Source organism: Letharia columbiana (genome assembly GCF_014066305.1).
Source record: "Letharia columbiana isolate WasteWater2 chromosome Unknown xpSc0000087_s0, whole genome shotgun sequence".
NCBI classification, from domain to species: Eukaryota; Fungi; Ascomycota; class Lecanoromycetes; order Lecanorales; family Parmeliaceae; genus Letharia; species Letharia columbiana.
In genome coordinates this window covers 123,321-147,798 of record NW_023501165.1, presented here as the reverse complement: position 1 = coordinate 147,798, position 24,478 = coordinate 123,321, and the positions used below count along the sequence as shown (strand labels likewise).

The 24,478-nt window shown below is 49.6% G+C and overlaps 13 protein-coding genes across 13 annotated transcripts; 7 read left to right on the top strand and 6 right to left on the bottom strand.

Moving 5' to 3' along the window:
* Positions 1-1,398: 1,398 nt before the first annotated feature.
* HO173_013111 (uncharacterized protein) lies at positions 1,399-3,202 on the top strand (the record flags this gene model as incomplete). The annotated part of the gene is made up of 4 exons (XM_037314936.1): positions 1,399-1,458; positions 1,512-2,021; positions 2,094-2,234; positions 2,282-3,202. The coding sequence occupies 4 exons, from the start codon at positions 1,399-1,401 to the stop codon at positions 3,200-3,202; spliced, it is 1,632 nt and encodes a 543-aa protein (XP_037158178.1).
* A 2-nt stretch (positions 3,203-3,204) lies between these two features.
* On the bottom strand, positions 3,205-3,429 carry HO173_013110 (uncharacterized protein; the record flags this gene model as incomplete). Its single annotated transcript, XM_037314935.1, has 2 exons — positions 3,205-3,291; positions 3,349-3,429. The coding sequence occupies 2 exons, from the start codon at positions 3,427-3,429 to the stop codon at positions 3,205-3,207; spliced, it is 168 nt and encodes a 55-aa protein (XP_037158177.1).
* A 467-nt stretch (positions 3,430-3,896) lies between these two features.
* Positions 3,897-4,288, bottom strand: HO173_013109 (uncharacterized protein; the record flags this gene model as incomplete). Its single annotated transcript, XM_037314934.1, has 2 exons — positions 3,897-4,062; positions 4,113-4,288. 2 exons carry the CDS (start codon positions 4,286-4,288, stop codon positions 3,897-3,899), a joined length of 342 nt encoding a protein of 113 aa, XP_037158176.1.
* A 529-nt stretch (positions 4,289-4,817) lies between these two features.
* HO173_013108 (uncharacterized protein) lies at positions 4,818-5,457 on the bottom strand (the record flags this gene model as incomplete). The annotated part of the gene is made up of 2 exons (XM_037314933.1): positions 4,818-4,858; positions 4,914-5,457. 2 exons carry the CDS (start codon positions 5,455-5,457, stop codon positions 4,818-4,820), a joined length of 585 nt encoding a protein of 194 aa, XP_037158175.1.
* Positions 5,458-5,501: 44 nt separating this feature from the next.
* HO173_013107 (uncharacterized protein) lies at positions 5,502-5,879 on the bottom strand (the record flags this gene model as incomplete). The annotated part of the gene is made up of 1 exon (XM_037314932.1): positions 5,502-5,879. One exon carries the CDS (start codon positions 5,877-5,879, stop codon positions 5,502-5,504), a length of 378 nt encoding a protein of 125 aa, XP_037158174.1.
* A 1,217-nt stretch (positions 5,880-7,096) lies between these two features.
* Positions 7,097-9,398, top strand: HO173_013106 (uncharacterized protein; the record flags this gene model as incomplete). Its single annotated transcript, XM_037314931.1, has 3 exons — positions 7,097-7,536; positions 7,587-8,991; positions 9,108-9,398. 3 exons carry the CDS (start codon positions 7,097-7,099, stop codon positions 9,396-9,398), a joined length of 2,136 nt encoding a protein of 711 aa, XP_037158173.1.
* Positions 9,399-10,882: 1,484 nt separating this feature from the next.
* Positions 10,883-12,026, top strand: HO173_013105 (uncharacterized protein; the record flags this gene model as incomplete). Its single annotated transcript, XM_037314930.1, has 3 exons — positions 10,883-11,059; positions 11,175-11,835; positions 11,887-12,026. The coding sequence occupies 3 exons, from the start codon at positions 10,883-10,885 to the stop codon at positions 12,024-12,026; spliced, it is 978 nt and encodes a 325-aa protein (XP_037158172.1).
* Positions 12,027-12,175: 149 nt separating this feature from the next.
* Positions 12,176-12,469, top strand: HO173_013104 (uncharacterized protein; the record flags this gene model as incomplete). The annotated part of the gene is made up of 1 exon (XM_037314929.1): positions 12,176-12,469. The coding sequence occupies one exon, from the start codon at positions 12,176-12,178 to the stop codon at positions 12,467-12,469; it is 294 nt and encodes a 97-aa protein (XP_037158171.1).
* Positions 12,470-12,869: 400 nt separating this feature from the next.
* Positions 12,870-13,988, bottom strand: HO173_013103 (uncharacterized protein; the record flags this gene model as incomplete). The annotated part of the gene is made up of 1 exon (XM_037314928.1): positions 12,870-13,988. One exon carries the CDS (start codon positions 13,986-13,988, stop codon positions 12,870-12,872), a length of 1,119 nt encoding a protein of 372 aa, XP_037158170.1.
* A 487-nt stretch (positions 13,989-14,475) lies between these two features.
* On the top strand, positions 14,476-17,370 carry HO173_013102 (uncharacterized protein; the record flags this gene model as incomplete). Its single annotated transcript, XM_037314927.1, has 2 exons — positions 14,476-14,634; positions 15,883-17,370. The coding sequence occupies 2 exons, from the start codon at positions 14,476-14,478 to the stop codon at positions 17,368-17,370; spliced, it is 1,647 nt and encodes a 548-aa protein (XP_037158169.1).
* A 735-nt stretch (positions 17,371-18,105) lies between these two features.
* On the bottom strand, positions 18,106-19,415 carry HO173_013101 (uncharacterized protein; the record flags this gene model as incomplete). Its single annotated transcript, XM_037314926.1, has 6 exons — positions 18,106-18,380; positions 18,444-18,508; positions 18,580-18,956; positions 19,021-19,088; positions 19,153-19,189; positions 19,248-19,415. 6 exons carry the CDS (start codon positions 19,413-19,415, stop codon positions 18,106-18,108), a joined length of 990 nt encoding a protein of 329 aa, XP_037158168.1.
* A 1,486-nt stretch (positions 19,416-20,901) lies between these two features.
* Positions 20,902-22,788, top strand: HO173_013100 (uncharacterized protein; the record flags this gene model as incomplete). The annotated part of the gene is made up of 5 exons (XM_037314925.1): positions 20,902-21,036; positions 21,106-21,255; positions 21,310-21,858; positions 21,981-22,158; positions 22,214-22,788. The coding sequence occupies 5 exons, from the start codon at positions 20,902-20,904 to the stop codon at positions 22,786-22,788; spliced, it is 1,587 nt and encodes a 528-aa protein (XP_037158167.1).
* Positions 22,789-23,106: 318 nt separating this feature from the next.
* HO173_013099 (uncharacterized protein) lies at positions 23,107-24,265 on the top strand (the record flags this gene model as incomplete). Its single annotated transcript, XM_037314924.1, has 5 exons — positions 23,107-23,174; positions 23,223-23,348; positions 23,420-23,667; positions 23,779-23,905; positions 24,004-24,265. The coding sequence occupies 5 exons, from the start codon at positions 23,107-23,109 to the stop codon at positions 24,263-24,265; spliced, it is 831 nt and encodes a 276-aa protein (XP_037158166.1).
* Between the last annotated feature and the right edge of the window lie 213 nt (positions 24,266-24,478).

The following is a 24,478-nucleotide window of genomic DNA, read 5'->3' as shown; positions in this document are numbered from 1 at the left end:
TATGGATTCGACATTCCAAATTCCTACATGGCCGTTCGATTCTAGCTCGGCAGTGACTAACGAGAAAATTCCGCACAGCTAACCCAAACCGAGAGAGTTCTTCAGCCTCATGTCCTGTTGCTGCAACTTCGATCGATATCCGCACCTCCGTAATCCTTCACACAAGATCCTACCAGGTCCATGAATCAGTCTAGATCCGTGGCCTTGATGTCGTATGGGTGCACTCGATATCGACCTGATCCACGCATGGTAGATAGGCAACAATTGCAGGATCTTCACTTTTTTCTCAGCTTTGGTGCGGTTGGCTTTAGGTGCCTTACATTTCCGGAGCCAACAGGCGCAAGATAGTTTTTGAGAGCCAGAAAAATGGGAGTGAGCCAATGAAGTGCAGGTTCAATGGATAGAAGTGCAGCCGACACATGTCTTTCCTCCCGCCTGAATTAAATAATCAGCATCGTCAAGGCTGCACATTTCCTGGCTGAGTATTCTATTCTAGCAACAAATCATACTTAGCCGGTATGGTTAAGGTCCTCCCACCATATTGATATGATGATGCAAGCGGTGTGATGATGACAAAGTCACATACATTACTTACACTACATCACCATTCTTCTTGACCAGTGCGGCGGTACCGACACGGCACTATATTATTGAAATTAACAAACGCCAAGAATCTCAGCCGCACTGTATTCGGCTTAGTGCCTAGGCAACGACCTGCTTAGCTCGCTCGCGTCAATACGAGGCTAGAAGGTCAAACACGTGGCTAGACATGTTCCTTGATCACGACCAAGACTTATGATTGGCTCGCTCCATTATTCCCCAATTCCCGGTCGAGAAGCTGTTATATGCAGGGGCAGCCTACCAGGCATTTCCCTTCCGTCTAATAATAAAATCTCCGCTGATCCATACTTTACGTCTGCTGTGCGTTGGCCCGTAATTTTAGCGACCTCGTGCCTCAGCCTCAATTTCTCGGGGCGTTCTGACGCGAATTTATTGTATGGTCTAACATGGACGAGGACTCAGCCAAAAGGATTCAGATGATCTACCCTTAAGATTCGGATGCGACACTTCTCTTTCCCAGCGAGTATCCAGCTTCTTCCACGTGTCAAACTGGGTGCGGTTCGGCTGAGTTGGACTCTCGAGGTGCGGGCTTATTCTTTGAAATTGAGCAACATGATATATTAGAGATCCGCCATTAATCTTCGGTTCATGTTTTCCTGTTGCTCGCATCACTAACCAGATTCTCTAGCCACACTATTCTATTTTCAATCGGATGACATCACGTTGTAGCTTGCCTCTTGTACACTTCTACGTTGCGAGGTCTTAGCATCAACGCAAAGCACCTAAGAGTGGGGCTTCTCCCTCCCGACCGGCCGTCTCTAGCGCCCCTTCTTCGTAATGGGCAACAGAGGAAGACCAAGCACTGGCTGCCAAATCTGCAGGAACAGGAGAGTCAAGGCGAGCAAGTCGTTTCCCTTCAACAACCACGCTAACTCCCCTACCATGATAAGTGCGATGAGCAAAAGCCAACCTGTCTCAATTGTCGAAGAACGAAGAGGGTGTGTTACGGATATCGTGATCACTCGGATGTGGTATTCCACGACGAGAACCAATTGGCTAAAAGACATGCCTTGGAGAACAAGACTAGGCTCAAAACTCGCCACCACTACATTCGCAGCCCTTTGATGAGGTCATTCGCAGTGGACCCGGATCAGGCTGTTCTTAACCAGTTTTGTGGGCTCTGCGCGCTTGCAGACGGCAGCAAGGAAGGGCGCGACACTCTTCATGCCGTCATTCCGTCTCTATACGCCGGTGCTCGCTCTTCATCACCTTGCATTCCTGCAATATTGGCCGTGGCGTGGGTGACGTCTGCCCATTTTACTACCGTCAACCAGCGTATGGATATGGCGCGGCGGAAGTACGGGGAGGCGGTGGTAAAACTCCGAGATGCCCTACAGGATCCTCGCACAGCGAAGGCTGATGACGCCCTCTGCACGGTGCTATTGATGCTCATGCTCGAGGTTCGTAAACCTTTCACAGGCTTGTCCTGTTGCCATTGATAATGAATCTCGTGGCTGACTTCCGGGATTCAGAATATGACCGCCACTTCCCAGTCGATGCCAGACCCGATGAAACACATAAATGGTGCCGTTACGTTGGTCAACTTTCGAGGCATGCAGAACTTCGAGAGCGATGCAGCAAGGACAACGTTTAATTTTGTCAAAATCACCTTGGTATGCTGGGTGACCTGTGCTAGACTATGAATACTGACCTGTTGTAGACGGCCCTTCCCGCCTGGCACAAAACAGGAGGCTTCGCCTTCAGTGATGAAATAGTAGAGGCTGATAAAAGGGCCTGCGCAAGATGCGAATCTCCAGGCCTTTCGACTAGACTAGGAAACATAGCTTTCGCGATTGCCGTCCTCCGTGGAAAACTCGACAGAGCAGCTCTAGATCATTCCAAGCCTCAGTCTGTATGCGAGGTTTTCCAGCAGAGCCGAATTTTGAATCAGGAGTTGATGGCTTGGCGACTTTCGGTACCAAAAGAGTGGGAGGTATTCTCATTCGTCAGTCCTGACAACCAGAAACAATCTTTGGACTCCGCCGAATTAGCGCGTGCACCAACTTGGCGTGGATACACGGCTTCGTACCCAGATTCGTGGATTGCTAGACTGCTGAACCATTTTCGCATGCATAGCATAGCAATCCAGGCCATTGATATTCGCTGTGCGGACTGGATCGCTCGATATTGCAGCGCTGAGCGTCCGGCATCAGAAGTACCAATACCAGGGGATGTCGCCACCGCTCATGACTCGTTGACACGTTTAAAAGCGCAGAAAGTTATTAGGACGTTAGTTGATGGAATTTGTGCAAGCGTCCCATATCATCTGGACGAATTAGTCTTGAAAGTAAGACAGGACGAGTCTGTTGGCCGTGGTCGGTCACGCAAGTCTTGCCAGAAATTTCGTCCGGGCGAGACAGGTTCAGCAGCTTCAAACGAAAGTCAATCCAGATTGAGAGGGCCTAGGGGGCCGGGTGGGAGCTTCGTACTACTTCAGCCCTTGGTGGTAGCATATGCTGCGCCTGGTATACCAGCAGATCAGAAAAGGTGGATACTGGGCAAAGCTTTGGAAATTGCCAAGCACATCGGTATGGATGAGGAGATGGTTGAAAAAATGCTTAACAAATTAGCCTCTAGTTGAGCCTAGGTCGTGACCTCTGGGGGAATATCGCGAGTGGCAACAAGTCGTGATGCATCGTCTTTGTGCCTAATCTTGGAAACTCGATAATTCTGTCAACGTACAACTACGTTAGGTTGCGGTAGTGAAAAGCGTGGAATCGGGCCAACCGCTTCGAGACTGGGGTTCTTCAGGGCCGGCACGGTGGCGAGTATCTTGGCCGGATGCAGCGCTGCAAGCGCGGTGAGCATTGTCAGAGAAGCAGCACGAGAGCTCTGCTTGCTGGCTATGGAATTCCACCAGACTGAAGTGCCATGCCTGGCGCTTTGATGAGAAGACACAGCCTTCAGCCGAGGTAACCCTCCCCGCTACGAGACTCATCCTTGTCCGAGACGCACGATAATCCACCAGCATGGCATGGAACTATAAGGCTCCGTGCATCAACAACTATTGCCTGCCATCCCCAGTATCCGATGTAGCTTCATCGTTCAGGCCCGTTTTCTACAATCGCGTCCGTCAGAGACCCACACCCAACATCGCCCAAGCCTTCCCACAGAATGATAAACTGCGCACCCTTCCAGGCATTACACCGCAAGGGATATTCTACAACAGAGGGAACTCTCGCTATGTGCCATGTCATTCGTTCGCACGTTCTTCGTTCGCGTGGCACCGAGACAAAGATCGACAGTAGACTCGGAATACCTGAACATCCTTGTTCTCAGAGAACTGCTAGCATGGAGGGCGATGACTCGTTTCGCGATTTCATCTTCGGCTCTTCGAACGTACTTTTCAAAATTCGAGATGGGTACTGGTCGCTGGAGCCATAGAACTCAACTGTCAAAGGCGATCTAGGGATGCGAAAGCCCCAGGGGTCGGGAAGGGCGCTGCGCACTGTTAAGCTTCGTGCTTGGACCTCGGTGGTGTTCGAACTTACCGCACGGAGTCTATGTTTGCGGTATTGGATGATCGAGAGACATTGAGTCGTCGGTCGGAGGCGGATGGTGGAGCTGCTGGTAAGGAGGATGCTGGGACTTGTAGCGTTGGCGCCGCAAGGCATAGGGTGTCCACGATGAACATGAAGACAGCACATATTGCTTGCCAGGTACCCATGGTTCTTGTAAGATTTTGTATACCAGCGCGGTGCTCGCATGTTCCGGCGGCAAAACTGGACACCGCTGGTATAGTTATACAACGGTTCGCATGTAACTCCGTTGGTGCATGCGGTGGTGGTATGGCCGGTCGCTTACGCGCGCGCGCATATCGATTTGTGCAGTCTCAAGGCTTCCATTAGTCTCAGCGGCGGTACTATGGGTGACCGCAGACCATTATGGCCGCATCACTACGCTTTACTCAAGATCACACGACCCCAGGCTCGAGCTCATTCTTTGGCAGCGTTTTGCAATCGCTAACATATGCTAAAATACCTTGGATCAGAATGTTTGAGAAATAGCTTGGTGGCTCTCAGAACCGCACGAGCAACTGAAGTCTCAGTAAGATGCCGCACCATGCCTGAGGAGGGAGTGTATTGCCAACGCGCATGTTATATGTATTTTCCTCGCACGACACTTCGAGAGCTTCCGGCAGTCCCTTGTTTCAGATTGGGAAACGGGATAGATCTCGTCTATTGGCAGTGTGTACTTCAAAGCTGGGTTAGGGTTAAAGACAGACGTCTATTATCACCTATAGATTCCCTTAGATCGTTGCTGAGTGACTTGGCAACAACGGTTAGACTTACCAAGGTGGTTCCGAACGCCATTGCGGTCAGTCCTTGCACACATCCCAGTCAGTGCAACGGCGACTTCCCAAAATTTTCTCCAGGTATAAGTATCCTGTCCGCCGATGGTATTGATGATCATCACGCAACGTTTGTCCTCTACTAGGATGTCAGAAGCACGTGACGGCCTCATTGGGTTACTGGCGTACCCACCTGATTCGAGAGTGTAGGGTAGAGTGATCGCAGCATCATTGGCCCCGCTCGTAGTTAACGTTAAGAGAGTAGTACTGGCATCCATTTTGTCGACGATGTTCTGGCAAGAATCCAGCAAGCCGGGCGGGTATATGGTCCCGTAGCATTGGACCTTTGGCTCGTATGCAGAAACAGCGATGGCGAGATTGTTGTCGCCCCCTTGCATCCCATCAGCCCTGATGTAGCCCTCTTTCCTCGAAGTACTTGCCGATAGCTCTCGCAATCCCACCTCGTGGAATTGCTCGGCCCAATATGCATTTGGTGATAATGACGAACGCAGCAGCAGCCGCTTCTTGCTCACTTGCCCGAGCATGGTTCGCACCGTCGATCAGTTGTGGTTCAATGTAACACAGGCCGTCAGCTGTGGAAGATATCAGTAAGGCTACGTCCATCCGTCCACCAATTCAATGCTATACCGCTTATGAACCGCAGCGGCAGGTCAAAATCGAAGGCCCCAGTACCCCGCAGTCCCCATGTACGTGGTGTCTGCGAATAGAAACTCATTTGCCGGTTCGGATCACCGCAGCTGTTGAGCGCCAAGCCCCGACCAAATACGCCCCCGTTACAGATGAATTCCATGTCATCGAGCCTGCTCGTCAGATTCAATTGTCTCATCGAACTTCCATTTGTCAACGTCTCCGGGAAGATAGTCTCCGGGAGGGTAGTGTCCAAGACCAGCCCGAAAGCAACACATGCCCCAACTAAAGCGACTTTGGGCAAGTGCGCCAAAGCCATGGTATAATAATGCAATAAAGTGATAACAGAAATACGTCTTACCTTGTGCGATCATGTCCAGCTGCGGCAAGGCGCACACTTGTGCGCATGTTGAGATGAAATAGAAACCACGTTTTCGCCTTGAGGAATAATGCGCAGCCAATCATCACCAGTCGCATGGCCACATTGCGCACTTTCTAGATGCGTCCCTCGGCATGCTACCCTCCCACATCATCGCAGAGACCCTCGACCGGAGAAAAGGACCCCAGGCTTCTGTTTAACTAATGCGATCAAGACTTTGATAAGTCTCTCCCTTGGCCGAACGTGTGTTCGCGTTCTTGCCCGACCCTCACAGTCTTGGTACATTTCATGTCCTCGTTACTTGAAGGCTTAAAATGCAATCATACAGTTGAGACTGAACAGGTCCGTGTCTTTTACTTGGTCACAATCGGGCTATTTCTATCTTCCCTAGTGGCGGGGAACCACGGCAAGGATCGGGACTGGAAGACCTGCTCGTATTCTATACCCGTTATAAACCGGACTAGCGATGTTTTTGTGTTGATAGTCGTTTCCCGAATGTTTTTTGCTACCTCCGGTTATACATGAGATGGATTCTGAGGCAAGAATAGTGGATTCGCTCGTGAATCTTCCGGTATTATGTATTATTCGATGTTGAGATACAGTCTTTAGGACATGTACAACAGTATCTGTAGCACAACCACCGACGAAATGAACCTAGGGTCACCGCGAGGGATCGATGCGCGTTTATGAGTAGGATCAGCCGAGAGCCATGTTCTTGTGAAGCTTCGGATGCAATCTCATGTCAATGGAGCTGAGGGCTACCGAGCGCGAATGAAGTCCAGCGCAGATACGTCCTCCTTTCTGGACCCATGCTCGACCCTCCAGTTGGGGCAGGACAACGTCCTCTCTCACCTGAATGAAAATGGTTGTCCGGAAGGCGGATTCACGCACGCGGATCCTAATTAGCTTGGTTCGCAACATTCTTCGCTGCCCAGCCTCGCCTAAGGTAGTTGCCTGGACGCAATCAGCATCCTTTAGCCTTGTGTGCTGTGCCGTGTTGCACTGCCACAAACCCCTGTAAGCCCGCATTTTCGGAGCCACTAACGGTCCTCCTAACTTTCTGGCGTCCGGAACGAGTACTTCCTTCTACACCCACTGGCAGGATGGAAAGCTGATGGCAGCTAGGTCTCGTTGTGTGATTGAATTCGCTAGCTTCGATGGACGGCCTTTCTGCTGTTGCTGGAGTAGCCACCGCAGGAGCGCAGTTGTCTAAGTCTCTTTACGATCTCTACACGACGGTTAGAGTGAGCCGCCAGGAGATTCAAGATGTCGCAAACAATGTTTCACTACTGGCAATGGTTCTCGAAGAGCTCGATGGCGTCCTCCGTGATGATGGATTGAATTTTAAGCCGCGGTTGCGGGAAGCTGCACAGTCAATTGTGCTTAGATGTGCCGGTATCTTCAAGGATATCCAGAAACATACTGGAGCCGACCTGGGTCTGAAAGGGAGGAAGTTTCGTGAGAAGTTGGCTTGGTACTTCAAGAGAGAGCGAGTGAAGCCATTGCGCAGTAGTCTCGAGTCTCTGAAATCGACATTGAATATTCTTCTCCACGTTGTACAACTTGCGAAGAGTACGAAGGGCATAGAAGAATATCCGTGAGCTCACAGCATCATACATTTGATGAAACCAGCTGATCTCATGTAAGAGGAGTGAAGCATATCGGACATTGGTACGTTCGCAAAGAGCGGCGAGGCCTTGTTTGCCTCGTGATCGACAATCGTCATGCGGTTGAGAGATTGAAGCACTTTGAGGACCAGACATCCCAAACAGACTTGGAATCGATTGAAAACGAGCCACCACTTGCTTTTGCTGACATATTTCCGCTTTCGGAATCTATCCACAAGCGTGGCCAATCACCTGAGAGGAAGTTTGTCGTGGCGTTCTGGAACCCCACGCCCGGAAGCAATGAGGATCCCCGACGCTCCCAAGATCCAGACATCAACAATACACGGACAAGCCCAAGCACACCGAATGGCGACAGATCTATGTTCCCATCCTCCCCTCGGGAGAACCGAAGTGATCTAGATATGTCTATAGACTCGGATGCAGAAAGTATCGGCCGATCTACCTCATCTCAGACAACGCGAAGGTCAAGGTCCAGATCTAGACCGATGAAGGAGCAAGCAACTTCCCGGTTGATCTTGAACGTCATACCTCACGAGACAGCTGATGAGAACTTCAAGTCCGCACAGAGAATGAGCAGGTCCACACTTCTTGAGGCAAAGGCTGAGGAGACTATAGACACGCTCATGCGCCATTGGACGTATGTCGACCCAAGATACTTTTCTGAGGATGATGGCTCGTCCTTGTCTCCTGAGACTTCGCTTCCACTTCGTCGGGGCAAAGCCCCTCAGCATATCCATGAGGCGAGCACCCCTGGTCCTTACGAGAGACCGCCGAGTCTACATAACAATTCCAGAAGACCAATATCGGATCTTTTGGAGAACAGTGGCTCCGCAAATGAGCTTGATGACAGTCAAAACATTTCATTGGAGGGAAGATCTAGAACTTCCTCTACCTTACCGGCAGGGCGGCGTCGGAATGGCAAGGAGCTACCAAGTTCGCTGCCACTTGCTTCCCAAAACACAGAGGGTGGTCGAGGAGCGAAAGCCGAAGGCGCACTTCGCTCACCAAGTGACCAAGGACTACAAAGTCCAAAAGAACCATCTACTCCTGCACCGCCATACCTTTCTAGTCACTCAGGCCGGTGTCTTTCTTGTAGCGCCGTCTCTCCTAGCGGGTCTCCGTCCGGTGCAAATAAATATGCGGGCCAGCCGGCAGACGCAAAATCTCAAGAAACAGTTGCAGGAAATGAGGCAAGCGTGTCCATGGACAGTGCTTTTAGGTTATTCGAGAATAAAATGCTTGAGATGATGAAGCGTCCGCCTTTGCAACATGGTACACTAGATGCGCAATCCTGCCAGGAAAGCGAGCAGCAAGCCCAGTATCAGCAGTCAATTACCACTGGTCAAGAGGCTGAGCCCGTGATACTGAAAGATTGCCTGGGGAGGAAGTTCGTTTTTCCAATTGACACGTGCAGATCTTGGCAGGTGAGATTCCCTATGGTAAAATAGTACAGGCTCAAGGCTGACCTAGTAATCCATCCTCAGAATATGGAGAACCTGATAAGACACACTTTTTTCCACGTCGAATCCATGAACTCTAGGATCCTACGGGGGATTATGACATTCTGAGTCCTACGGGTGAAATCATTTTGCCAGAAATATGGGGCGCGGTCATTAAGCCGGGTTGGGTCGTGGAACTGCGCTTTGGAGACTTTGCAAAAGCTGCAGAGATTAGTCAGAAGGATCTCAACGTCGGCGTCATCGAGATGACGCCAGATGTAAAGTCCAGCCCGACTACTCCAGGTTCGCAGTTGGCGAGGGCGAAGCGGCGTGCTTCTTTGAGGACGTGGCTTGGAAATCGCAAGTCGACCCCTAGTGTTGCACTTGAATAACGAGGCATATACACGTCCTCAAGTACGTGTGTATTTATGTCTGGGTCAGCGTACCAGTATACAGAGCTTTTCATGGTCCCTTTAAAAGGGATCCATTTCAAGCATTCAGACCATACACGCCTTCAGCTGGAGTCTGAAAGCTACGATGTTGCATTCTTCGAGGTCACGTATGGAGCCATTCGGTTTGAGACGGCGACTGGAGGATACAAGAAGGCGCAAAACAGTGTGTGTGCCTCGTTCGATAAGTATAAAGTAGAGAGACCACCACGTTCACAAATAGGACCTTAAGGATGTCAAATTGTGCACAACAATTCTAGAAAGTGGATAGGAAGTTATTTTCAACGCAAGGTGGTCCGTAATTCACCTGAGATGCTGCGACTAAAACGATGCGTCTGCCGAAGAAGCTTGCTAAAGGCTTTGGATACAATATGAACGAGAATATAAATACATATTTAAAACCCCTACCACGCCTCTACCTGTGTGATCGAAGATCTACCGTGATAAGGACTGCTTTTTAGGGCGAGTAGACTCCCTAGCTTCCACATTTGGGGCAGCGCTCGGTTTTGGGATGCTTCTTACCACATTGTCTTCCCCCACAAAGACGGTTTTACATTAATTTGATGCTTGGTGCAGATAACCTCGACCATGCGGCAGCCGCCCTGCGATCTCTTCGGGCAATGATCAGGTTTGGTCATTGTATTTGTCGCTTTTCGTTTGCTGTGCAGTGGGAACCCGTACCTTAAGAGGATCAATCGTGACGGTAATGGGTAATAAAGGCTCAACGAGGACTGCTGTTGCAGATGGAAGCACGGAAGAATATTTATGAGAAACCCCAAGATAGTTGCATAGGTGTTGTAGGGTCAATCGTCACTCAATCAAGTGGTACAAAAAGAAAGCCTATAACACTTCCTTAGAATCGCAAGGAAGGCGGCATTGACCGTTGAGAGGCTGAAAAACGTGTTTCTGACACCTTTGCCTTGAGGAGAGTGAGTACTTTCAGACCAAGCTTAAGATTTCAAAGAACCAAGTGCAGAGTGTAGACAGGGTTGATGATTGACGAGCTCAAACAAGAAGAACAAAAATGTTTGATTTGGTGTATCTGGCTGACTCCAGCATAGACAAAATACTAGGCTTCTCGCCAAGGTGAAATCATAACAATAGAAAACACTTTTCCTTCCTTTTTTGTGGTAAGTCCGTAGTGTTATTAATTCTCCATCTCCGTAGAAATTTCGCCAGCTACTTTTCTGCGCATATATCTTCACGTAGAATAAGGCTCAAATCACAGCCACTTTCCTCGAACATTCAAAATCATGGGCTCCGACCATAGGAAAACAGAACGTTTTGCTCTGACAAGCCCACCGTCTCCGGCAGCGCATTGGTGCTCGCAAACAGTGAGGCCATACAGAAATGACGCATGCCCAAGTAGATATATAGATATATGATTGGGCATATCCAATACTGGGGCAGCTAAGACCTTTCTGGACATGCAAATAGCCCAGAAAGGCCCCCAAGCGCTAGAAAAATTCCCATATCTAAGCGACATGCCCTGGAGTGAAAATGAAGCCTATATAGGTGTGGGTGGGAGGGAGAACAATGATATGGCTCTGAAAGAGAACAATTCGAATGAAGAGCCCACTACTGGTGCAGTGGCCATACAAATAGTACCCGCCATGGCCACCTGTCTCCCTACTATCGCATATCGCATAATGATGGAACGGTTGATTAAACAACCACGAACGCTATGGCCTCATAATAAGACCCTAACTAAGCCCACAGTCCCACTGTTGCGCAGAAGGCGGAGACGCGCGGGGAGATTCCCAGCTCGCCCACCTTGTCCAACAAGCATTTGTTGGATCAAACTCTTCTACCACCTCCCCCTCTGGAGGCTCACACACCTCAACTATTAAATGTGATCGGGAGCCTTACGATGTGTTCAGTGAGTGTGTCGGTAGACTCTGCCAAAAGCTATGGCCTCCAGAGAAATCCATCAAGCTTCGTATCCTGAAGAGTAAAGCTGCCGCCCGATTGCGCACGAATAGTTTCTGCGGCTCTCTTGTCCCCTCGCTACAAATCCCACTGATAGAGCGGCTCCCGGGGGGCGATTACAACCGCATCACGGGTATAATATTACCCTCATCATACAGCGTGGACAGTCGCAGGCTGATCCTTCGAGTACCACGAGAGAAGACATCCAGACCTGACCGGGAAGTGGCCACTTTGAACTATGTGCGCGAGAGGACGTCAATACCTGTGGCCCAGGTTGCGGCGAAGGACTTCAGCCGTGACAACTCTCTGAAGAAACCATACGAACTACAGCACCGCATTCCCGGGACTGATATCAATTTGGTATGGAATGATCTCAGCTATAGCCAGCCATATAGTGTCGCTCGCAAGTTGGGCGGTGTAAATCAGATAGCTTTTGTCGTGAGGGAGTTCAGTCGCCGGCGTCCTTGAAGCACAAAAACCATACTGACAGTCATTATACAAGTAACTGCATACGTAGTCACAGAAAAAGAGTCAGAAAAGCTGCTGATCGTTCCATTCGAACTAGGGGGGAGGGATGGTTATGGTGAGCTTCTTGAAGGCCCGGACGCCAAGAAACTTGTTCGCATTCAAGCTCTGCCGTAGAGTTGCTCGAATCCTAACTCACTCGTTGGTGCGTATGGTCTGTTGCCGGACAACGTGACCATGATCCAGACGTCAAGCTCTGGAATGCCATGCTCCAAGCTCTGCATAAAGAATTGCTGTGCCACGTCGACTTACACCCTCGCAACATCATGGTCAAACTCCAACCAGACAATTCTCTTGAGGTCACAGGGATTTTTGACCGGGACGGGGCGGTCTTTGCACCAAAGTTCGTGAACTGCGAGCCATCTGGGTGGCTATGGGCCTACAATGTTGATGACCATGTTGACGAGGATGGCTCGCTGCCTTGGCCATATGAAGTTGAAGGAGCCAGTAACTTGCCTTTCACACCGGAGCAACAAGAGCTCAAGCTTCTCTTCGAGGAATGTGCTGGACCTGAGTACTCGCGTCTGGCGTATGACGAGCACTCTCGACGCTTGGCTTAGAGGCGAGTCATCATTGGAAGGCGGCTGAGAGGATTCTGAGGGAGTGGGACATGCTTCGTCAGTCTTTGACACAGCCACGGTAAGGAACATCTGTAAGCCCACGATTGCTATACCATAGATGTCGAGCAAACGCATGGTAATCCTATAGGGTCCATTTCTGATAACGACTTTGAAGTCAGCACGCAATACGTAGAAATGGGGATACTATGAATCTGGTTCAATACAGGTAGTTTCAAGAGTACTCCCGAGCGAAGGTTTACAGAAAGGTATATACTAAGAAATGAAGAGAGAGTCTTTTTTATTTTTTACATATTTGGATCTATTGTCTTTTACATCTTTGGATCTACAACCATTGCGGTGTTTCTGTCTCCTGAGTTCAGTATCTAAATAAAAACGAAACCTATGACGGATACTCTAAGCATATCTCTCGCATACAAGCTCTGAACTCTGGCGTTTCTAACCTCTCATCTAACAAATAGAGACCATTGAGGATGCGCATAAGATACCTCAAGCGGAGCTCTTCTGCATCCACCTCAGTCCTGGGCCTGCGACCTTCCAGGAGCTCTAAAGCGTTGTATATCGCGATGGGTCCACAATCGTACGTGTTGTCCTGCTGCGCTGATGTTGCTGCAACGATCTCGCGAGTGTCTGGCTCTGGAAACCCCGAGGCATGGCATATCAGCTGCTCGAGAAGCGGGAACTGTTCTTGGCACGCTCGCCACGTTGGTCCTTTCTCGCCCTGGAAAAGGGAGTTGTAAAGAGTATAGGTCCATACGTCGTTGGCTAACTTCACCTCAACGACTGTCCAGTGGATTTCGGTGGGGTTGAAGCAAAAGACAATTTTTTTTGTCTCAGGTGGGAACTGGTATAGGTTTGGTTCAAGCTCGTCGTTCGACCATAGGTGAATCTGGTCCTCAAGCCAAGACCGTCCGGTGAAGACTCGCCAACCTTCATCCACGTCGTCCCGGACCATGGAGGCTAAGCCTTGCCCGAAAAGTATAGACGCTGGAAATGGGTCCTTCCCGAGCCCTATAAGAACGTCCATGGTCTGTTCATGTAACCAGCTCAGGTTCTCCCCGTTACCGTAGGGCGATCGATGCTTGTCTTCGATGCGAATGAAACCTTGGTATTTCTCTGGTACAAGGGCAAGGACCATGAGTAGATCGAGCGGCGGGCCTACGCCAAAGTCGATTTGGTGAGTGGTTGGGTTCTTCTCTTTGGCGTACTGCTGCCACCACTCCACTATCTCGGCTACTGTCCGGGCAAAGGATCGAGCATCTTGGTCTATATACTCGTCCCTTGCAATCTCAACGAGGTATAACCTAGTCTCTTCAGTCTGCTCCCTTAAGGTTTGTTCCATCAACGTCTTGCTGACAGTAGACGTATGGCTTTCATCGTCGGCCTCAGTCTCAATTTTGTTGACTGTATAGTTGACACTGCTGACGGGACACATTGTACTTTCGTGTTCGGCCTTGCTTGACTCGTCGTCGATCAACAGAGTGACAGGACAGATCTTCATGTCGAATGTGAACAGACTAAATTTTCCGTCGAGCAAATGTGAAAATACCGTGATCGGAGAGTTTGGGAGTATGAAAGAGGAGGGAGTAATCCATTCGCTTTGATTAAGTTGTCATGAAACAATTAGTCCTACAGAAATGAGGTAGCACAAAGTGACTGGGGCTTAACACAAGGGCAAATCCAAACCAACGAAAGACTCCGGACAAAGACCGTAAGCGCAACAATGTCAGGTGATTGTTCGATGACCATCAAAGACACCGACTCTCTGAAATAAGCATGCGGAGAACAAAGGGTCAAAAGAGTTGGCTCAACAACTTTTACCATCTGGCGATTTTAGATACCTTTCACGCAACTTCTAGAGTGACGTTATTGGCCATGTTTGGTGCTGCTTGGACCAGTTCCCAGTCTATAGATGCTGCTTTTTGAAGTTCTCCCGAAGACCAGTAATAGACAAGCTTCTCTGGCCCAACCAAAAACTTCCCACCAACATGAGAGAACCCTCCTACACATTTCATGGAAAGATCCAAGGAAGCCTTGTGTACTGTCCAGAGTGTAAAGTCCACAGAGATCATGGAGGTGCCATACCGAAAGACCTCTGGCAGCTGGAAGAACCCCCACTTCGTCTCCTTGCAAAAGTAATGGGCCGAGTAAGTGACACTGTCTAGAGGATTTGTATCGCAGCGTGAAGGCAGTCGTTGGCTTGGGCTGGTACTAGGAGTGGGTCAGAGGCTGCGTCAAAGCAGTCTTCATATCCGTTGATACTGGAAGTGTTCAGCAAATTAGGACCGCTAGAGTTCAGCGATTCGACGCTCTGTTGCTCGTACCAGTCTGTGTTCTTACCTTTCGGTGATGGAACGCTTTCGAAAACGGTCTACTCCGCAAACGTAGGATTTCAACACCTTTGGCGGTATGATGCCCAGACAACAGTAAAATGATCTCCGCTATGCAATTGTCTTCGCAGATTACGAGCAGCGGGTAGATGCCACAATCCGAGCCGGATCCGGCGATCAGTGAACAGCATAGCTGAGAGGCTGTCTGGCATCACATGACTCCGGAGCATGAATGACTATCGCGAGAAACTTCTCGTATGTGCTTGAATTGAGATACATCGCTCGTATGTATAGTATGTTGAACACTGTGTACTCGGCGTGTTTCTCTCCGAGCCATAATCAACTCCAAGGATTCGGATCGAGACACCACGCTAAGCTCCAAAAGGCTTAGAGTATCAGATGTCTTTACTCGTATATGTCGTCATTCCGAGATTATCCCGAGATCACTTGGCAGAGAAGGATCCTTCCTTTCACCAACCCGCGTTTCCTTCAGCCTCGTCTTCTGCGTTCATTCACGGTAAACTAAAACTGCGATATGCAGGCACCGCTTGTGACACAGTTTTCTCCGAGACAAGTTCTGGCTGTTTGTGGCCTATCGAAGCGCCAAGTAATTCCTAACCGCCGCCGAACCTGAAACACTACGCGTATGATGCTTTCAGACTTCTCCCTTGGATATTGATTCTCGTGCAATGGAACTTTTATTTACTGCTCATTATCTTATCCGAGTCCCTGCTACTACTTCTTACCCGCTCTGCTCACTAATATCAAACAACCATTCATCGCCAGATGGGGTATTCTACGCCCAAGGATTGGACAAGACACGGCTACATTCTGCGAACGTTCTGCAAATCTAGATTGGGTTGTTTCACGCAGGCCGTATTCGACCCCAAGGTCAGGGCTCAAGTTTGCTTCGCTATGTTGTACCTTTGTTTCCTTTTGCCCCTTACATTCACTGCAAACGTCTTGCCTCGTAGTTGAGTAGCACCATTGATCTCCATTGTTCTTTAAGATTGTAGTGATCTCCCCATTGTTCTCTCTCAAATCTCACAATAACACATTGTACAGTATTTCATTGTACTTCGCGAATTTCAATTGTTCCTTACTGCGCTGGTCGCCTTTAAATATTCCTTCACAAGTCTCCTTCCTCTTTTTCATTACTTCACATCCACTGCAACAGCACTCCCACCAAGCAAACCAACAACTCTCAAAACTCCAGCTTCAAAAGTCATACTTCTTCGTCGGGAACGAAGCACAAAAGCTGGGTTCAACAACAACATGTCTTCAATCATGTCCATTCTCTCCTTCTCAGCCGCCCTGTTCGCTGCCACAACGAGCGCCCATATGATCCTTGGGTCGCCACCACCATACGGCAGTCCAGACAACAGCCCTCTCGTAGCAGATGGCTCCAACTTCCCTTGTAAAGCTACAAGCAACGCAGGCGCGATTGTCACGGAGATGGCCATTGGTGCAGCACAGCCACTCTGGTTCATCGGATCTGCAGTACATGGTGGAGGCTCATGCCAAATCTCTCTCACCACGGATATGCCAGCAACAAAGAGTTCCAGCTGGATGGTTATTCACTCTATTGAGGGGGGCTGCCCTGCCAAAGGCGTCTCTGGCAACGACGCCGCCGGCCAAAGTGGAGGCAGCAATTACACCTACACCATCCCTCAAGGCATCACTCCGGGATCATACACTTTAGCCTGGACCTGGTTCAACAAAATAGGCAACCGGGAGATGTACATGAACTGCGCGTCGATCAAAGTCAGCGGAGGATCGAAGAAGAGAGCAGCCACTCTTAATGAAACTCTCGGCATTCCCGAGCTCTATGAACGCACAACGCCATCTTTCCCAGGCATGTTCAAGGCTAACATACCAACAACCGACTGCGAGACTGTGGACTCAGCCGATGTGTTATTTCCAGACCCAGGAGCTTCCGTCGAAAAGGATGGAACCAGCGCACTCACTGCCCCAACAGGCGCTAAATGTAACGTTGTGGCTGGTGGTGGTTCATCCGCATCGAATTCAAGTACAGCTGCCGCTGGGTCGTCTTCATCTGGGTCTTCGTCTGGGTCATCTGGGTCTGGGTCATCTGGGTCTGGGTCATCTGGGTCTGGGTCATCTGCTCCAGCATCTCCTGGGTCCTCCAGTGCTGCTTCGGCTGCTCCTTCGATGGCCACTTCTGACGCTCCTGCATCTGCCGCCACTTCAATGGCTGCTGCTCCTTCAGTTTCTGCCTCTCCAGTGGTCGCCGCAGCTCCTTCCGTCGCTGCCGCAGCACCTAGCTCTGCGCCTTCGGCAATAACGAACTCTTCCTCGAGCTCAACAACACCCTCCACGTCGTCCACCGGCACATGCTCCACAGCTGGCCAGTCCGTCTGCTCGCCTGATGGAAAGCAAATTGGCGAGTGTACGCCTCAACTCACCGTCACATGGATCCCTGTGGCTGATGGTACGAAATGTGTGGGAGGATATCAGGTCTTTGCTAAGCGCTCTAACCCCAAATTCCAGAAGGGTTATGTCCGTAGAGGCGAGGGCCTCGGCATCTGGTGAAGAGAAGGTGTAGACAGGGACTATAGCAAGACTTTCTTTTCTTTTGTACAGTTTCCTTGATTCACTTGGTGAGCAATAAACATGAACAAACAGAATACAGTCATTTCGGGAATTCCTCTCCATTTTTCCATGCTTCTTTCATTTTGGTACAACAGTCGTACTTCTCATGCCTAGCAGCTACGGTCCTTTACTTTGCGAGGAGTCGTAAGCACATGGGTTAAATGCAGCAAGAGCCTGGCGAGATGAGTTGAGCAGAAATGTTGTCGCCGATGGCTTGGCGTCAAAGTCTCAAAGAGGCTTCGACTACAGCACCACTTACCAATGAAATACCTAGGAGATTCAAATCAGCTATGTGTTCCATGTCCACACCACGAGGTAGTGAGATCAAGCTCCCCTCGCAACCCTTCCATTCATTCGTTAGCCTAAGCCACGAAAATCCGAAAGTGAACGCCTAATCGTGTTCCTCCACAAGAGGGTAGATGTGGGGTTGTGTATACCCTTACGATGACTTGCTGATATCTCTTTGAGCACTAATTAGATGCGTAAATTAGTCGTTCTTGAAATTATCGGTAGCGTGCAAGTTTAAAGCCATCTTAGAGCCTAACAACGACCTCAGGACCGGCATTTAGTATTCCACGTCAAAGCGACCATGACAACTCTCGCCTGCTCTACTCCAGGCACCCAAGCCATCTTACTATATCTCACCTGATCAACGCGACGGGCAACCAGGATCGATCATCCGCTCCCTTCCGAGTTGAGAAAACTTGCCCACATCAATTCCAGGCTCTGCAGCCATAGAGTCTCATATGTTGCATGCAGTGTATGACTGCATTCTGCATTCTCTATCTTTCCATCGCGGTGTCTGTCAGTGGAGATGATGTGATGCGTGGAGTTGCTGGGCCTTTTTCCCAAAAGGAGGAGGAAGAGGGTAGTTAAGGATGGGAGGCAGACGCTGATGACGCCAGCGCTGACTTCGACGCAGGACCAGAGTTGAGCGAGGGTACTGGTGTCTATGACCAACGGATTAAATAGGCACCGAGTCTATGTAAAAGGCTGTTGAGAGATTGACTTACACATGAGATCCTTGGAATCGACATCGAGAAGGACGACCAGCCGGACAATGCTTGCTATACAAGCGCTGTTTTGAAGAGACCTCACGTTAGCAGCAGCGCTAGAAAAGATTGGAAGGCGCCTAGCAAGACTACATACATGGCTCCAATAGTAAACGAAATCGCCAACCCTGTTTTCCTCCATTTAGAGACTTGCAACTTCCAAACTATCGGTAGTGGTAGGAACAGGACGGTGACGATGGTGGCTGCGCTGGTCAGCCCGCACGCGAAATAGAAGGCGTCAGAATTGATGCATTTTCCGCCGTGTATGTTCTGGTTCCACATAAAGTCAATGGGAGTGCACTGGAGTATGGTGACTAGGACTGTGGAGATGGTCCAAAGTATGTCCCAAACGCCTATGGTGTAGACGGCCTTGCGCATCCATGTAGTAGGGAAGATCCGGATGTAGAAAAGGAGGATGGCGAGGATGATAAGGCCGGTTGAGAGGGCCCATGTTATTTGTTGGACGAAGACGCTCTGGCGGAAAGTGCTTGTTAGCACGCAGGATAAGGGTGAGAAATCCAGTGAGTAAAGGTCATACCACGCCAAAAGATGTTATCTTACTCGGATCCACTTGAGAGTTGTGTCTTCCCAAGCCAGAACTGATCCCTGGATAATCCTGTAAGTTCCTTGTCTGGCATTAGAGCCTGAGAATGCGTATCAAGGCTCCTACCGGTTATTGTGAAGATGTTCACGAGCCATGAAGTCACCTGAGACACCAGGAGTAGTAAGCGACCAATCCAATGATGGGTTCCCGAAGAGCCCGACCAAAGCAAGAACAGCTACCCAGTCGTCCCACCACAACACCGCCGCCGAGGACCAACGGACTAGGAGCCGGAGTACAACCGCTACGGTGGAAAGTACCAAGCATGTGCTTGTGACTGCAATTATTTGAACCTGACGGTTGTCGAAGCCTTCTCCAGGGATGCCGCTCATTTTGTTGCAGGTTTTTGTTAGGGTTCTTTGATTCGCTTGCTTGTTTGGGGATAGGAAGGAAAGCTGGCAAAGTAGAGGAGGGTGACCTCTCAGGATACTAATACAGACCTCTTAGGGTACTGATATACAGCCTAAGAAAGACCTCTGAATGCAAATTTAAATTGCCGGAGAAGCCAACTGGCAACACCCCAGTCTGTCTGTTAAGAATTGAAACTTGACTGACAGCAGACTTTCACGAATTCGTCCTTCCAAGGCCATCGTCGGAGAGTTATTTGGAACATATCGCTGGAGCTACTACCATTTACCATACTTCAGCTAAAAATCGGCGCGCCATTGAAGCCGCATGGTATCACGGATCTCAGAGCAGAAAGAGCAATACTCGTACGGCCGAGAGATCTGTCATCTTAGCGGTCCGGAGCAGATACACCCACCAATCATACCCTCCCCAAGGGTTCAACATCCAGCCTCGATTGTTAGATGCATACGTGCCAAGCAGATAGATGCCGGCCGTACAATTAAGCGAAAAAGAAGGATCAAGAATGCAAAACCATTCTAAGAGAGAAATGCCTCAGACCTTCTGGCACCCCGGTGATCTGTGCCTAGTCTACTAAAGGAGAACTCAGTGGAGCGGTCAGGTGCAAACCACAGGGACGGCAACGAGTGACTAGAGAGTAACTACAAGGATACGAGTGCATGATGAGAGAGAGTGCTGCTTAGCTCATGCATCTACCCATCGTCGGAGGTCTTGATGTCATCACTCCGGTCATGATCGCCTTTTTCCTAATTCAACTCACATGGGTCAACTGAGCTGCTTGGAAAATGCAGAATAGGTTTTCCTGGCTGCTCTGTAAATGGCACCTGTACGGCCGCCCGTGCAAAATCAAAACCACTGACTTCTATGAAGCCTGGGGCCTGGGCCTGGGGCTTTGGGTTGGCGGGACCTTGAACGGGCACCAGCGCGCCTGCCGGCTGCCGCCTTACCTTAGTGATAAACCTTTTCCGTCTTCCCCAGGCCAATCACGCAACCGACCCGATTTGATAGATTCTTCTGAGCGCAGTGCAGCACTGTCAAACTCGAATGATTTGTCAGAGAATGCAGAGCTCCATGTTTAAGCCGTCTCGGTATCCTTTACGAAAACTTATCGGCCATGGGATCATCCGCACCCATCACTGATGCAGAAGAATGTATTCAACGTCCACCCTAGACGCGGGCCAAAGACCTTCAGCGCCAGGGGGCCGGAGCAGACCTAGGATTCACCGCTTCCACCTTCCAATCTCCAAGTCGGAGGGTCATAGCTGTGCGGCAAAATGCTCTTGCTCTGTGTACTTGGAGTTTGTACTGGACGACTTATCCTCTCAATCTTCACCTCAACATCACTTGCTTCATACCGCCACGACCTACCAAAGATCAGACCTGCTGCATTGAAAAGTCAATTATTTCCACTCTTCGAATTCATGAAGAATCGCGTAGTGTGCTATCGCACCCATGGAGCTCACAGACTCGTCCAGAAAGCCTGGGCAAAAGGATGAGAGCGACGACTCGGCCCGAGTGCCAGCAAAGCTGTCGTCGGCGGGTTTTACTCTGATACCACAACCCTCGGATGATCTCAAAGATCCTCTAGTATGTCGTAAAACCTCTCACTCAAACCCTGCCTGCTATACAAGCCTACTGATCACACATTCTTTGCAGAATTGGTCTTCATTGAAAAAGGCTACTACACTTTTCATCTGGTGTTTCGGATCCTTCGTCACTACAGCTTCCGGCCTAGGAAATGCTCTTGGGTACTTCGTTCAAGCCAAAGCCTACAACAAGCGAGATCCAATTGCTCTTTCATATTCCGTAGGAAGACATCCGTCCTAAGCTCCTAGCATTGTTCATGCTGATACGGATTAGGTAGTCGCGGCCACAGCAGGCATAGCCATCGGACCCCTCTTTGCGGTACCCCTTGCGCGCCGTTATGGACGAACATTCATCTTCTTTTGGTCCCTGGTCGGCCTTTTAGTCACGGGAATATGGTCCGCCACTATGACCCGCTCGAATCAATACGGAGCCTTCGTCGCAGCGCGGCTCTTCGGAGGTCTTTTTGGTGGCACCGCCCCAACGCTTGGTGCTGACACTATCGTGGATATCTTCTTCCTACACCAGCGGGGAAAGGCCTTCACTGTGCTGAACCTCTCCTTTCTTGCCGGTGTCGTCGTGGGTCCAACCATGAGTGGGTTCATTGTTGGCTCTACAAGCTGGACCGTACAGTTCTGGTGGAGTAATGGTCTTGAAGGCATCATTATCATCCTCACTCTCGCACTGCTGGAGGACACATATTATGATCGCACACCGGAGGGCGGGGAATACCGTGGCAGATGGCCAGAAAATTTCTTTGCGAACAGGGTAGCGACATTCTTCTGTGGAGCTCGCATGATTCCATCAATATCGATGGCCGAAACTGTAAGTCAGTCCTTCAAACATACTCGTATCCATGTTTCGGAGAAGGTCCTGCCGCAAAGCACCAGGGAACACTAATCTATCTTTCAAATTCGGATGATCAAGAGATTAACAGGCCCATTCAGTTTCAGATCTTCTGCAACTCTTTCCTTATTGGCATCTGCCCCGTCACCATTCTCTGCGGCGCCTTGACCCTCATCGACTTTGGCTTCGCCGCATTCTTCAACATCATCCTAACAGTCTTCCTACAAGATCCTGTCGTAATGGGCGGCTACGCTTTCACACCCGTGCAGAATGCAGAGTGCAAGTCACATCTCATCGATTCCCCAATCGTGAAAATTCACTGATATTTAAAAAGTCATCTTGTGCCTCTGGTTCGGCGTCATCATAGCCCAACTTTATGGGCATTTCGCGAACGACCGCATCCCTCTCTGGATCTGCCACCGTAAGGGCGGCATCTGGCAGCCCGAATACAGACTCCACACACTCTGGCTACCGGGTCTCGTTGTCCTACCCATCGCTCTTGGCCTGTATGGCGCCTCCTTGCAATACCACCTGCACTACATGGTTCTTGCGCTCGCCAACTTCTTGGGTGGATTTGCGACGAACGCCATAATACCTGTCACAGTCAATTATATCATTGAATGCTTCAAAGGACATGCGTCAGAGTCCGCTGCTATCATGGGGGTGTATAGGCTGGCGTTTAGTTTGACACTTCCTTTTTTCGTGCCTGCGTGGATAATTAAAGTTGGAACGGGCTGGTGTCTTGGGATGGCTGCGATTCTTTCGGTTTTTGCGTACGGGGGGGTTGCCTTGTTGATGTGGAAAGGGGCGGAGATAAGGAGATGGTCCTTTCAGAGCTTGTCGTCTAATGAGGGAGGGCTGAGAGTCATGACGAGTGCGGGGAGTATAGAAGAGCCTAGAGTTATATAATAGGCGTTCCGAATACAGAGGACAAGCTTTTTGCGTTGTTTTGTTTTCATTCGTAATCTGGTCAGTCAAGCACATCCGTGGGAATGAATTGAGAAAACTCCATCCCGAGGATGATGACATCTTGCATGTAGGGTTTTCAGAGGAGCGAGGATTTCTGCATGATTATGTCGTGCACATCCCTGCACCCGGGCTTGAGTTCCGGTCCCTTATGCTAGGTACCTATGTCGTATTCACTTCTCATGAGCCCGACTACCTTTGAAATCCTGATACCACATTCACTCCGACAGCCAAACAGGCTTCATTCCACTCAACTGCACAATGTCTAACTCCAATACCTCAAGTGAAGATCCGTATATGCTGGGGCGCAACTACTACGCCTCCGCAAGGTACCTACACAGAAACAATGCCACTCTGAATCACTAATCGCTCTACAGACTTGCAATGCTCCACCTCCTCATCCATGCCCAATTCGGCTTCTTGCTCCATCCATCGATCAAGCTACCAAGCGCTATAAAGGACCAAGAACAATTGCGTATTGCGGATGTTGGCACCGGCACAGGGTATGTAGATTCTCTTGCGGCTATGTGCTCACAGTTTGTTCTCGCTCCACTTACTAAATGCCGCCCGCTAGGATTTGGATCGGGGAGCTCACCCGCGAGCTGCCACAAGCTCACATCGATGGATATGATATTTCGGACGAGCAATACCCGCCCCAGGAATGGTATGGGCCGAACGTGTCGCTATCTAAACTCGACATCTTTAAACCGCTGCCGAAGGAACTTGAGGGGAAATACGACGTGGTACATCTGAGATTTTTTATGACGATAGCTAGTGATGATAACGTGCAAGTTGTGGTGAATAACTTGAAGGGAATGCTTAGTGAGTCAAACATAGTCCCGAGCAAGGTGGTCTTCGTAGAATAGCTGTGATCCTAGAGCTAAGGGAAGGATCAAGCATTCAGCCAGGAGATTTGAAGCTGACTTTGATCAGAGCCGGGTGGTTGTTTGCAGTGGGTTGAAAGGGACTGGATGTCCAAGTTTCCAGAGAAGGCGGAGAAGAGCGATGATCCACATACGCAGGTCACATGCTACCATAGGTCGTTGTTCCCGGAAGTCAGGTCAGTCACTGCTCTTTCTTCTTCAAGCCCTGGGTTTGTGCCTGCGTCGAAGGTCTAGGCATTCAAATTATTCAAACTGACCCTCTACATCCTACCAGATGGATCAACTCTTTGCCGGCCCAGTTCGAACAATGCGGCCTAGAGGTCCTCGATTACGTGACGCAGGCTCCGCTCCCGGTTTACCGCAAACCATGGAACGAGGATTGCTTGATTGGGTGGGCAGCTATCGGCGACGTGATAAAGAACCAGGAGGATAAGAAATGGTACAGAGAGCGCTTGGCAGAAGCAGCGGAGAATGCGAGGAAAGGGTGGTATGTGGACTGGGAGTTGGTTGTCTGTGTTGGAAGGAAAGATGGGTGAAGCTAGATATAGAAGTGAGCACATGGAGATTCGATGTGTCTACCTTGTCTTAACATACAAAATAAAGATCGAATTCACTAGATATCTATCTACATTAATAAGAACCGACTTTCGTACGATATATCACGAAGCTATAAGACTATCTTAAATCTTCTAACTCTATATTTATAATATCGAATCTTTTATTTATTTTAAAATTAGAATTATTTAACT